This window comes from Myxocyprinus asiaticus, chromosome 40, assembly GCF_019703515.2.
Source record: "Myxocyprinus asiaticus isolate MX2 ecotype Aquarium Trade chromosome 40, UBuf_Myxa_2, whole genome shotgun sequence".
Classification (NCBI taxonomy): Eukaryota; Metazoa; Chordata; class Actinopteri; order Cypriniformes; family Catostomidae; genus Myxocyprinus; species Myxocyprinus asiaticus.
This window is the reverse complement of record NC_059383.1, coordinates 23550871-23563173: the sequence shown is the minus strand read 5'-3', so window position 1 is coordinate 23563173 and position 12303 is coordinate 23550871. Positions and strand designations below refer to the sequence as shown.

The following is a 12303-nucleotide window of genomic DNA, read 5'->3' as shown; positions in this document are numbered from 1 at the left end:
AGTCTCATTTTCTCTACTCTCACTACTAAAACCATTCAGTGAGTTAATGCCAAGTTGAACAATAATGGATATATAGATGCGACTGAGAGGTCAGGGGCAGCTAGGTTAAAATAAGGTACTGTTGAAAGAAGCTTCCTCTGACATGAAATGCTGTGTGGGGTGGATTCACCCTGTAATTAACAGTGAAACAAAATCGAAGACTATCTATTCATCTTTGAGAGTAACGGCCCACATAGAACTGTGCTGCACTTGCTTTGGCACATGTGAAGCAGTAGTGTGGGAGTGGTGGTTAAAACCGAAAAGTCACAGCTTGTCTGTCAACCCATATCCTGTCTGCATAGTCTGAGAAAACATAGAGCTACTGTTTTTATTTTGAGAAACATTCTTAACTGATCGAGTTATTTATCTTGTTTTCATTTAATCTCAATTAATTTAAAGATATTATATATATATATATATATATATATATATATATATATATATATATATATATATATATATATAAATAATAAGAAGAAACAAGGAACCAGGGTTGATAGCTTTTATCATGATTTAATTTCTAAATGCATTTAATGGAATATTTTTATTCTCGATCATTTTTTCCTCTCATATTTACTCACTACCTGCATTCTTGTAAACTCTTTTTTTTTCTTCTTTTGTTTCACTTTTTTTTTCTTAGCCTGTACTTGAACTAATTGAAAATCAAATCTTCTTAATGGGCCCAGAAAACATTGTTTTTTACTCTTTTCCTTTGTTTTATTCCTGTATTAATAAATAAACTAAATCGAAGTGAACTCCAGCATTTTATTATTATTATTATTATTATTATATTTTTGTGGTAGCCTAAAGAGAGACACTGTAGTTTAAAAAAAACTGTATTCAAACACAAGAGAACCGATAATGTCAAGCTTGTTGTCCTGTACACACACACTTAACCAGTGGCTCGAGCGAAGCCACAGAATCTTGACAGCTGGCGGTTTCGGCGCATGCGCATATCGGACGCAGAGAGGAAGCGACAGAGAGCAGTAGTAAACGGACGAGCTGCAGCTGATATACCCTGACACAATAATGTCTGTCTCGCCACCGCCAGTTTCTCTCAGGTATCCGTTTACCGGAGCCTGAATGGCGTTGGTAACTGTGCAGCGGTCGCCTACTCCAAGCGCAACATCCAGCCCTTGCGTTTCGGTGAGTGACTCGCATCATTTTGCTTTTCTCCGACACCTTCCACCGCCTCGGCAGTTTTGGGTTCATTTCCGCTGTTTCCTATAGTCCGTTTGTCCTCAGACGCTATAGAAACACGCATGCGTGAAATATAGACTTGGAATTACATTGTTGTCCATATGACTTAGCAGAGATCAGGCGAGTGTACGACATATACTCAGGCTTGACTATATTACTGTAATAGACCTGTCGTTGAGATGTTGTTAAACTAAATGTACCGGTTATTAGCAATACCATGCCACAGTCAGGAAGTGTTTGGTGATTATTGCCCAAATGAATTAAAGCTTCATTTTTACGTTCAATCCAAATAGTTAATATTTATATGCAAATTTAAAAAGGGTGACGATTTGATTGGTCTTAAAACACAAGTCCTGTAGGAACCAGGAAGTAAACACAGCTGCCCCCTTCAAAAAGGAGTCAGGAAAAATAGTAAACAGACTTCTGTTTTATTCTGTGGGGTAGTGAAATGACCAGATCTTGACTGATAGCAGGGGACAGCTTTTTACTTAAAGGTATAGTTTTTATTAAAATGAAAATTCTCTCATCATTTACTCACTCTCATGCCATCCCAGATGTGTATGACTTTCAGATTTTGAAAGGAATATGTCAGCTCTGTAGTTTGATAAAATGCAAGTGAATGGTGACCAACTCCAGTAGTTTAATCCATGTCTTCTGAAGCGATCCAATTGGTTTTGGCTGAAAACAGATGAAAATGTAACTCATTTTTCACTGTGCCTTTATGTACTTTTTGGAGCTACAAAGTTCTGGCCACCATTCACTTGCATTGTATGGACCTACAGAGCTGAGATATACATCAACAAATCTTAATATGTGTTCTGCAGAAGAAAATCATACACATCTGGGATGGCATAAGGGTGAGTATATGAAGAGAGAATTTTCATTTTTTGGTGAACCATTCCTTTAAAATAACCTGATCTAGTCACATTTGTTGGTCAGTTTTGTTGATAATTTGCTGTTTGATTCAGGCCATGATATAAAAAACTTAGCTAGGATATTGGACTAGACCTGTAAGGAGGAAATCTGTTCTTACCATTATAAAATAAAATATTTAAGTATAATATATTCAGTGGCTGAAAAGTGAAAACTGCAGCCATTCTATATGGATGTGTCGTTGGTAAAATCCAGGTCAGTGTTACATAGGTTGCAGGTTCGATTTCAGGTAGGATCGACCCATGACCTGAGAGCCAAGATCACTTTCTCAGATTTTCCCCTTGAACAACACAATCCAATGAGACTTTCCAACCTGCTGTTAATGAAAATTGAATAAAAAGTGTCTGGTAAGTAACAGCAGACAAGTGTTTAGTATTATCTCCTAAAGGCAAGTTGGTTAAGTGTCTAATATCTAAGGTCTTGTATCATGGGACGTCTGCAAGAAGTCTCAAGTGAGACTGTCTTGCGAGTCTCTTTCAAGTTTGATTTCCAAGGAATACCAGGTTTGGATGCATACACCAAATCTGATCTCATACACTCAGGATTAGGGGTTAACCCAGACTTCGTTACAACCATTATGGTTCATTTGGTACTATATTGCATGTGACTGCTGAAACATTAACATTTATTAACATTAACACGACTAAGTCTTACTATTTTAGGAAAATGGTGTTTGAAGATAAGTATACATTGAATAAGCAATGGATAGTCAAATATTTTTTAGATCTGCATTGTGATGCACTTGCTGCTCAAAACGAAACGATTCTAACACAGATTTCATGTAGTGATGCATTTCCATAATGCAAAATACAGTGCTTTTATTTGTCTTTATGCAAAAACATGTTTATGTAGGGTTATGTTTGCCATGAGTTGCTTGACCTCAAATGGTTCTTTGATGGTTATATCCTTTTTGGTGCTGTCATTGTATTTCTGAACATGGCAAGTTTCAATCATACTGATGGCTCTGTTTCATATAACCAATAACCATTTTCCCTTGTTTTTAGAATAGAATCTTTATTGCAACATGACTGGGCTCATGGATACTTATAATGTTGGTTATGTCATGTGGTTACAAAGCACCAAGTTTCAGAATATTGTGTCAGCCCTCTTAAGAATCTGTCCGAATACGATGCCTCACTATGTCTGTCTCTGTGCCATCTGGAATAGTGATGCTTATATGTGAATTGTTCCTTTTTAAAACCTTAAAGCCTAAGAATGTAAGTTCAGTACAGGGCTGTTTATCTCATCTCCCACAACAATGATATACCTTATGGAAATCTGAAAAGAAAGGAAGGATGGATGGATAGATAGACTGATACTCAGATGAGCCAATACATTATGACCACTCACAGGTGACGCGAATAACATTGATCATCTTCTAACAATGGCACATGTCAAGGTCTGGGTAGATTATGTGGTAAGCTAACAATCAGTTCTTGTAGTCAACATGTGGAATGCAGGAGAAAAGACCTGAGCGACTTTGACAAGGGCCAAATTGTTATGGCCAGATGACTGGGTCAGAGCATCTCAGAAACGACAAGGGTGCTCCTGGTCAGTGGTGAGTACCTACTGACAGTGGTCCGATGAGAGACAAACTGGACCTTGGAGCAGTGGAAGAAAGTCGCCTGGTCCGATGAGTCCCATTTTCTTTTACATCACGTGGACGGCCGTGTACGTGTACGCTGTTAGCCTGAGGAAGTTATGGCACCAGGATGCACTGTGGGAAGACAACAAGCCAGTGGAGGGAGTGTGATGCTCTGGGCAATGTTCTGCTGGGATGTTCATGTGGACGTCAATTTGACACGTGCCACCTACCCAAACATAGTTACAGACCAGGTGCACCCCTTCATGGCAATGGTATTCCCTGATGGCAGTGACCTCTTTCAACAGGATAATGCGCCCTGCCACACTGCACACATTGTTTGGGAATGATTTAATAAACATGATGAAGTGTTCTAGGTGTTGCCCTGGCCTTCAAATTCCCCAGATCTCTGTTTGCGTTTGCTGATCAGGACTTACGAACGCGCTTCTCGCGTTTTCAGTCACAATTCCAAGTTTTATTTATGCTCCCGGAGTTTTCATTCACAGTTCTGGCACAATACTTTCGTCTGGGCGGGGCTAACAAAGAGGAAGTTCTCATTGGCTTGTGAGATTTTGAGTGACAGCTCTTTGACCTGGAAGTAGAGTTAACCTGTAAGAGGCTCTGGTTCAGGTTTTTCATGTAAAAGTGCGAGAATCTGTTAGCGGCTTCATAATTAATTAGTGTTTAGTGATGTATTTAGGCACTTGTTTTTGTACTTTATCTGTATTTTTTTCCCACGACTATTTTGTCGCGATTGTTTAACTTCATTAAAATTGTTATGGAAATCAAATCACTTTATTAGTGCAGTTCCACCAACATTGCATCTCATAGTAACAAGATTTACAGAATACAAAACACTTACTGAATAATATGTGCACATAATACACAATATCCATATTACATAATATACACATTGTACACAATATACAGACAACAAAACATAAAATAATACACATATTGCTTTTTAATGTGTTACACCTTTTAAAATTTTGCATTCACGAGGACACCAACGCATTAGAGGCTTGTTTCTTTTCATTTATTCAGTGTTCCTGTACTGTACATTTCACTTTCTAGTACAATTTAATTAATCGGGACTAACCATATATAATTTAATATGCCTTAACCTCAATCATCAGTAACAGACCACTGTTTTACAACTGAAATCATATACAGTAGCTAAAAAAGTGCAAAATCAAGCCAGAGAATTATCATTCATGTTAATGTTCGGATAATAAAAAGACGGTGTGGTTGTTTCAAGGAGCACAATAATTTTTGACCCCCCTCCAAACATAGCGCTTATGGTTGTGACCATAAAGCTCTATTTTGGTCTCGTCACTCCAAATTACAATGTGTCAGAAGCTGTGAGGCGTGTCAAGGTGTTGTCGGGCATATTGTAACCGGGCTTTTTTGTGGCATTTTCTTCTTTCTGGCAACTTGACCATGCAGCTCATTTTTGTTCAAGTATCATCGTATTGTGCTCCTTGAAACAACCACACCGTCTTTTTCTAGAGCAGCCTGTATTTCTCCAGAGGTTACCTGTGGGTTTTTCTTTGTATCCCGAACAATTCTTCTGGCAGTTGTGGCTGACATCTTTCTTGGTCTACCTGACCTTGGCTTGGTATCAAGAGATCCCCGAATTTTTCACTTCTTAGTAAGTGATTGAACAGTACTGACTGGCATTTTCAATGCTTTGGATATATTTTTATATCCTTTTCCATCTTTATAAAGTTCCATTACCTTGTTACGCAGGTCTTTTGACAGTTCTTTTCTGCTCCCCATGGCTCAGTATCTAGCCTATTCTGTGTATCCACGTGAGAGCTAACAAACTCATTGACTATTTATACACAGACACTAATTGCAATTTAAAAAGCCACAGGCGTGGGAAATTAACCTTTAATTGCCATTTAAACCTGTGTGTGTCACCTTGTATGTCTGTAACAAGGCCAAACATTCAAGGGTATGTAAACTTTTGATCAAGGCCATTTGGGTGTTCCACTGAGCCAAACAACTATGTGATAATAAATGACTTCATATGATCACTATCCTTAAATAAAAGACTTTTTTATTTTTTTGCAAGATCAGTCATATTTTCAAAATCAATGCCAAAATTTCACAATTTCTGCCAGGGTATGCAAACTTTTGAGCACAACTGTATCAGTTGACAATTATAATTTATCATCCTGAAAACTCACCTGTGTCTGGTCTAGAGATTAAGTTCCATATTCTTTCTTTTAAAACAACTGACAGATTAACAGATATTTCATTTTTTTTTTTTTTTTTTTTTTTAAGCCAACAAATACACTTATGATTTTTGTATATCTTCAAAGTGGTCTCAAGTATTTTTATAAGCATAAAGGATGTTAATATAAGAAATGCCAAGCAACTGTAGCCTGAATTTGAAATGGAATGTGCCTGATGCAAAGGTCCTTCCTAGTGATGTATCTGTGACATAAGCAGTTTCCTTTCCAAATATGCATTCTATAGTATGTGGTACTGAGTGCAATATCAGGCATTAACATTTATTTGATGGAATGCTATAGTCAGAGACTAGCGTATATAAAGAGTCCGGTGTAGACTAATAAAGTGTAACTGCTTGTGTACTTGTGAATTGTGTTTGTTACAATCTAGAACTCCAACCAAATTTAGTAGAACATAGTCTTTATAATATCACAGTATAATAGTGTCTGGAGCTCCAGGCCTTTCAAAGGTGATGTCAAGGAATTCATTAATCCGTGCAGAATAGCAAGATTCTTGTCTGAAAAGGGGCAATGGATCTCTGGTAGCACCGCTCCATCCTCTGGGTCATCAGAATTTTGTTCGTGAAAAACTGTTAAATGAAAAGGGAAAGAGATCATAGTAAAACTCTACAAACTGAACTGAACAATTTTCTAAAACAATTTTCTAGAATGTGGATGTGGCTACTCTCTCTCAAAAATAATTGGTTTATCCCCCAAAAATAAGAATTATGTCGTTTCTCATAGCCTCATTTAATTTCAAGCCTATATGTTTGACTTACTTTCTTTCATGGAACACAAAAGGAAATGATAGGCAGAATGTTTGAGACTGACTGCCCCGGTCCCTATTCACTTTCATTGTATGAAAAATAATGTACTGAAACAAACATTCTGTCTTTTGTGTTCCATGGAATAAAGAAAGTCGTATAAGTAAATAATGACAGAACTCTCATTTCATCTTTACATGCTCAATCCATACAAATATAATAATCTGGTTAAAATTATGTCCTGACAACTAATGAACAAGTAAACACAATATAATCATGAATGTAATAGTAAGGATAACCAGGTCAACTACTGGGCTAAATCAGGACCAAACTGCCTTATCCAGTTCTGCTCACTAAGGAGCCCATTTAAGACAGGGAGGGAATTTTTTATTTTCTGAAATAGCTTTGTGTTAACTTCCAATAAATTAACTGGTTTTGTTGTAACAGTAACCATTGTTGAACTTTGGTATTTGTAGTAAACCATAGTAACCACAGCATTTACCATGGTTTTACTATAATAACCATGTTTTAACCATGATATTCATAGTCAAACCCATAATATATGAAAATGAAAACCGTATGGTAATAAAATAATAATATTGTGGTTACTATGGTTTTACCACTAATACCATAGTTACTGTAGTAAAACCATGGTTAATTATATCTAAATCATATATATATATATATATATATATAAAACTTTGGAATTGTGACTGAAAATGTGAGAAGTGCATTCATAAGTCCTGATCAGCGAACTCCAGCTTTGTTAACAAAGTATGCTGTTTATTTAAAGACTAAGTGTACAGTTTGCCTTTTGAATAAATTTTTGTTCAGTTTCAGATTGTTTTTATTCATTCTCATTTTATATTTTTATTCGTTCTTGAATATTTATGTTCGAAACAGTTAGCACAAAAGTATTCCCATACACCTCGCAACTAACAGGACTTGAAGGATCTGCTGCTAATGTTTTGATGTCAGATATCACAGGACACCTTCAGGGGTCTTGTAGAGTCTCTCGGCGGGTCGGCGCTGTTTTGGTGACATGTGCAGGACCAACAGCGTATTAGGCAGGTGGTCATAATGTTTTGGCTCATCAGTGAATATCAATATGTTCATGTAATTTTTAGTGTGAAACCCTTAGACCTTTTTAATAACATTGCATTTAACAGTCCTAAATGTATAGTAAAATACATGCATGCTTAGAAAATGGTGCAGCATCTCAATGGTCTAATAAGCCAAGGCTAGAATTGATTGATCATTGACAACATCTTGTAGCTACTTGATTTATTTGACAGATCAATAGTGGGTGGACGGAACAGGATCTTACCCAAACAAAAATGTTTGAAACAATGAATGCACCTGTATAGTATCTGAGTAGTTTTTCAATTTGTGGTGTCCAGTGACATGAGAAAACACAGCGACTGTGCTGTTTAGATAGGACTATCGTGGCAGCCATCTGACATTGCTGTGCAAAAGAATTTGCATGAAAAAACACAACAAATTCCATTCGATCATACAGGGAGGTTTAACATCTATGCACGTGTTTATATGTCTATGACTGATTTTATGCTAATCATTACATTTACATTGCCGTTTCATTGAATGCATTTTCATTATTTGTTTAGCCTTAGAGTTACAACCAGATTTAATATTTTATGACACAGACCAATAACAATAAATCTTTTATGTTTGCTTTTTTCATAAGGAGTCTGGCAGTGGGGAAGATGACCACCGATCTCAGCCCAGAAGGTAAGACAGTCTGATTTTAAAATCATGTTTATTATTATTATTATTTTTTTTTTGCATGTTTCTCAAGCCTTTCTCAATGGAACCATGATGTCATAAAAATCAGTAGCAGGGCTCAACAATAAGGACTGCCCAATGGCCCGGGGCCAGTGTGAGAGAGATTTGGGCCAGTTGCTAGAACTGTCACTTGCCCGATCGGGCCAGTGCTGCATTTATAACATTAGTGCAAGAAAACAACAAGTGAGAGAGCACAACAATTACACTGAGCGAACCAAGTATTCTAACCGACGAGCGAGCGCGATTCTATTTAGCTCACAAAGGTGCGTGAGCGCATAATTTACAAGATGCACCAACGCACAGAGCAGACCGAGCAACACCGAGCGCACTCTCCTAGCACTGTCCTCGCTCTTTTCCAAGTGTCTTAGCAGCAGCTATTACCAACGTGTAGAAAATAGAAGCAAAAAAAAAACCCACGTAATTAATTTAGTTGCGGGATTGCACGTCTTGTGCAACATTTTAAGTATCCCCGCAAATTCCGTGTTCACAGTGCGTGAAATCCCCACATTTTTTGTTTTTTACATGTTGGTGAAAAGCAGTAATCCACACATTGGAACACAAAAAAATCAACAGTTTCATTCTACAGGACTGAAAATCCATATGATGTCTCATCATCATATCTCTCTGTGCAGCGTAGACTGTTTAATGTGCATGCGCTCTCATCAAGGCACAGAGTGCAAGTTTTATTCCCACTGTAAAAAAAAAAAGAAGCACATTTGCTCTATTAATTTGCCTTTAGAGATGAAGTGCCAAATGAAACGTAATAAACTTTGTTAAACCCCAGTTATACACGTGCCTGGAAATCACGAGCTGCTCAGTATACAAAATGTAAGTATAGACTTAATTAGGTTAGTTTCAAAATGTAATCGTTAATTCTACATTATAATGGAGTTTGATATGAAAAGAAGCAAAATCACTATGGCTATTATTATCAGAGCTGTTTAGCTGCAGAGTGAAGATGAATATTCAAAACAGTCTACTTCATATCATCCTCATGAAACACCAGTTACATTTCTCATTTCTGGACCGTACAGGTATTTTTGTTTTTGTGCTTTGTGCATCAGTCTGTGTTGGTCTTTAGGTTGTCTGATTTCATGTTATATTCACATTCTTAATTCACAGATTAGGCCTAATATCTCCCTAATGTATATTACACGTCACAACCGATTTGGTAGCAAGTCTCTTCTCAGGGATTCATATGTTTATTACATTCAGCCAATAATCACATCTTTAACACAGTGATTAAATCCTTGATCCTGTGTGTGAATACACTACACATGGCCAAAAGTTGCATGACAGCATGACTAAACGGGTGACCGAAAACCCATCATCTGCACAACAGAACTCTTCACTTAAAAACTCATGTGTAAATGGTAGGACGGCTAAGGTTAATATGATGTATTTATGAATGTATATATATAAAGCGCTTACATGGGATTACATAAGGCATAAATCATATCTTGCAAATTATAAATGTGATTCAGTTTGGTGGGACATTGTCTTAAAAACATAATATATGTAAAAAATAATTAACTTTGGACATATTTTTAAAGCCATGATGGTAAAAACAGCTATTTATCATTTTTGTGTTGGGCCAGTAAAAATTTTGGCAGGGCCAGTAAAAATCTGAAGCACTGGCCCGACCGGGCCAGTAGAAAAAATCCTTAGCGTTGAGCCCTGCAGTAGTCACGAAGTGATAGACAGCTGCAATCAACAAAGAACTGCACAGATACGCAACAATACATACTTTTAATGCAGTTAACAGTGGGCAGTGCACAACACGGAGTGCACAATTTTTATGCTCGTTTCGAGGGAAATAACACCGCTCTCTGTGGCCGAAGCTACAGAGGTTAGTTCACTCTCTGTCTCTGTAGCGGATGTAACCCGATCCTTCTGACGGGTGAATAACCGTAAAGCCGCGGGTCCAGACGGCATTCCGGGCCGTGTCATCAGAGCGTGTGCGAACCAACAGGCTGGTGTTTTTATGGACATTTTCAACCATTCCCTCTCCTTGTCTGTGGTCCCCACATGCTTTAAAACATCCACCATTGTGCCTGTACCAAAGCAATCCAAAATCACTTGCTTAAATGACTGGCGTCCTGTTGCTCTGACCCCCATCATCAGCAAATGCTTTGAGAGACTAATCAGAGATTACATCTGCTCTGTGCTGCCTCCCTCACTGGACTCACTGCAGTTTGCATACCGCAACAACCGCTCCACTGATGATGCCATTGCATCTACAATACACACTGCTCTCTCCCACCTGGAAAAAAAGAACACTTATGTGAGAATGTTGTTTGTAGACTACAGCTCAGCATTCAACACCATAGTGCCCTCCAAGCTTGATGAGAAACTCCGGGCTCTGGGCTTAAACAGTTTGCTGTGCAGCTGGATCCTGGACTTCCTGTCAAGCAGACACCAGGTGGTTAGAATGTGCAGCAATATCTCCTCATCACTGACCCTCAACACTGGAGCCCCGCAGGGCTGTGTTCTCAGCCCACTCCTGTATTCCCTGTACACACATGACTGTGTGGCAACACATAGTTCCAATGCCATCAAGTTTGCTGATGATATGACGGTGGTAGGTCTGATCACTGACAATGATGAATCAGCCTACAGAGAGAAAGTGCACACTCTGACACGCTGGTGTCAGGAGCACAATCTCTCCCTCAACGTCAGTAAGACCAAGGAGCTTGTGGTGGACTTCAGGAGAAAAGATAGAGAACACAGCCCCATCACCATCAATGGAGCACTGGTGGAGAGAGTCAGCAGCTTCAAGTTCCTCGGTGTCCACATCACTGAGGAACTCACATGGTCCGTCCACACTGACGCCATTGTGAAGAAGGCTCACCAGCGTCTCTTCTTCCTGAGACAGCTGAGGAAGTTTGGAATGAACCACCACATCCTCACACGGTTCTACACCAGCACTCTAGAGAGCATCCTGACTGGCTGCATCACTGCCTGGTATGGCAACAGCACCACCCTCAACCGCAAAGCCCTGCAAAGGATGGTGCAAACTGCCAGACACATCATTGGAGGTGAGCTTCCCTCCCTCCAGGACATATACACCAGGCGGTGTGTGAAAAAAGCTTGGAGGATCATCAGAGACTCCAGCCACCCGAGCCATGGGCTGTTCTCACTGTTATCATCAGGCAAGCGGTATCGCAGCATCAGGACCCGCACCAGCCGACTCCATGACCGCTTCTTCCCCCAAGCAATCAGACTTTTTGAACTCTTGATCTCTCACGATCAATATACATCAGCACTGCACTTTATTAATCTTATAATCTTATATCTCACACTGGACTGTTATAAATATATTCTTTCTTAACAACACACTGGCAACTGACTATCAACCGACAGCCTGAATGTCAGTTCAACACTATACAACCTTACTTATTTATGTATATTATTTTTATTGTGTATGTGTATTCTATATTGTGTATATTGTATACTGTACATTGTATATTATTATTTGTATATTGTGATGTGTAATTATGTGTATATTAGATATGTAAATTATGTTGTGTAAATCTGATGTTTATTGTAAATTGGTATATGTCTCATCACTGTCATGACTGCTATGTTGCTCGGAACTGCACCCAAGACTTTCACCCACTTTTGCACTTGTGTATATGGTTGTGTGACAATAAAGTGATTTGATTTGATTTGAAAACATAGAATGTGAGCATTAGTTCCTCAGCCAGTGATGTAACCGAATTCATGAGTGAGAATGAGAAACTGT

General features: G+C 38.4%; 1 protein-coding gene across 1 annotated transcript in view; it reads left to right on the top strand.

Moving 5' to 3' along the window:
• The first annotated feature begins 991 nt into the window (after positions 1–991).
• Positions 992–12303, top strand: part of LOC127431349 (protein phosphatase Slingshot homolog 2-like) — a 43103-nt gene continuing 31791 nt past the window's right edge. Inside the window, exons 1-2 of the mRNA XM_051681766.1 lie at positions 992–1185; positions 8461–8504. Of these exons, the coding sequence (XP_051537726.1) occupies positions 1123–1185; positions 8461–8504 (107 nt within the window). The 5' untranslated portion in view covers positions 992–1122. The remainder of the gene's footprint in view (positions 1186–8460; positions 8505–12303) is intronic.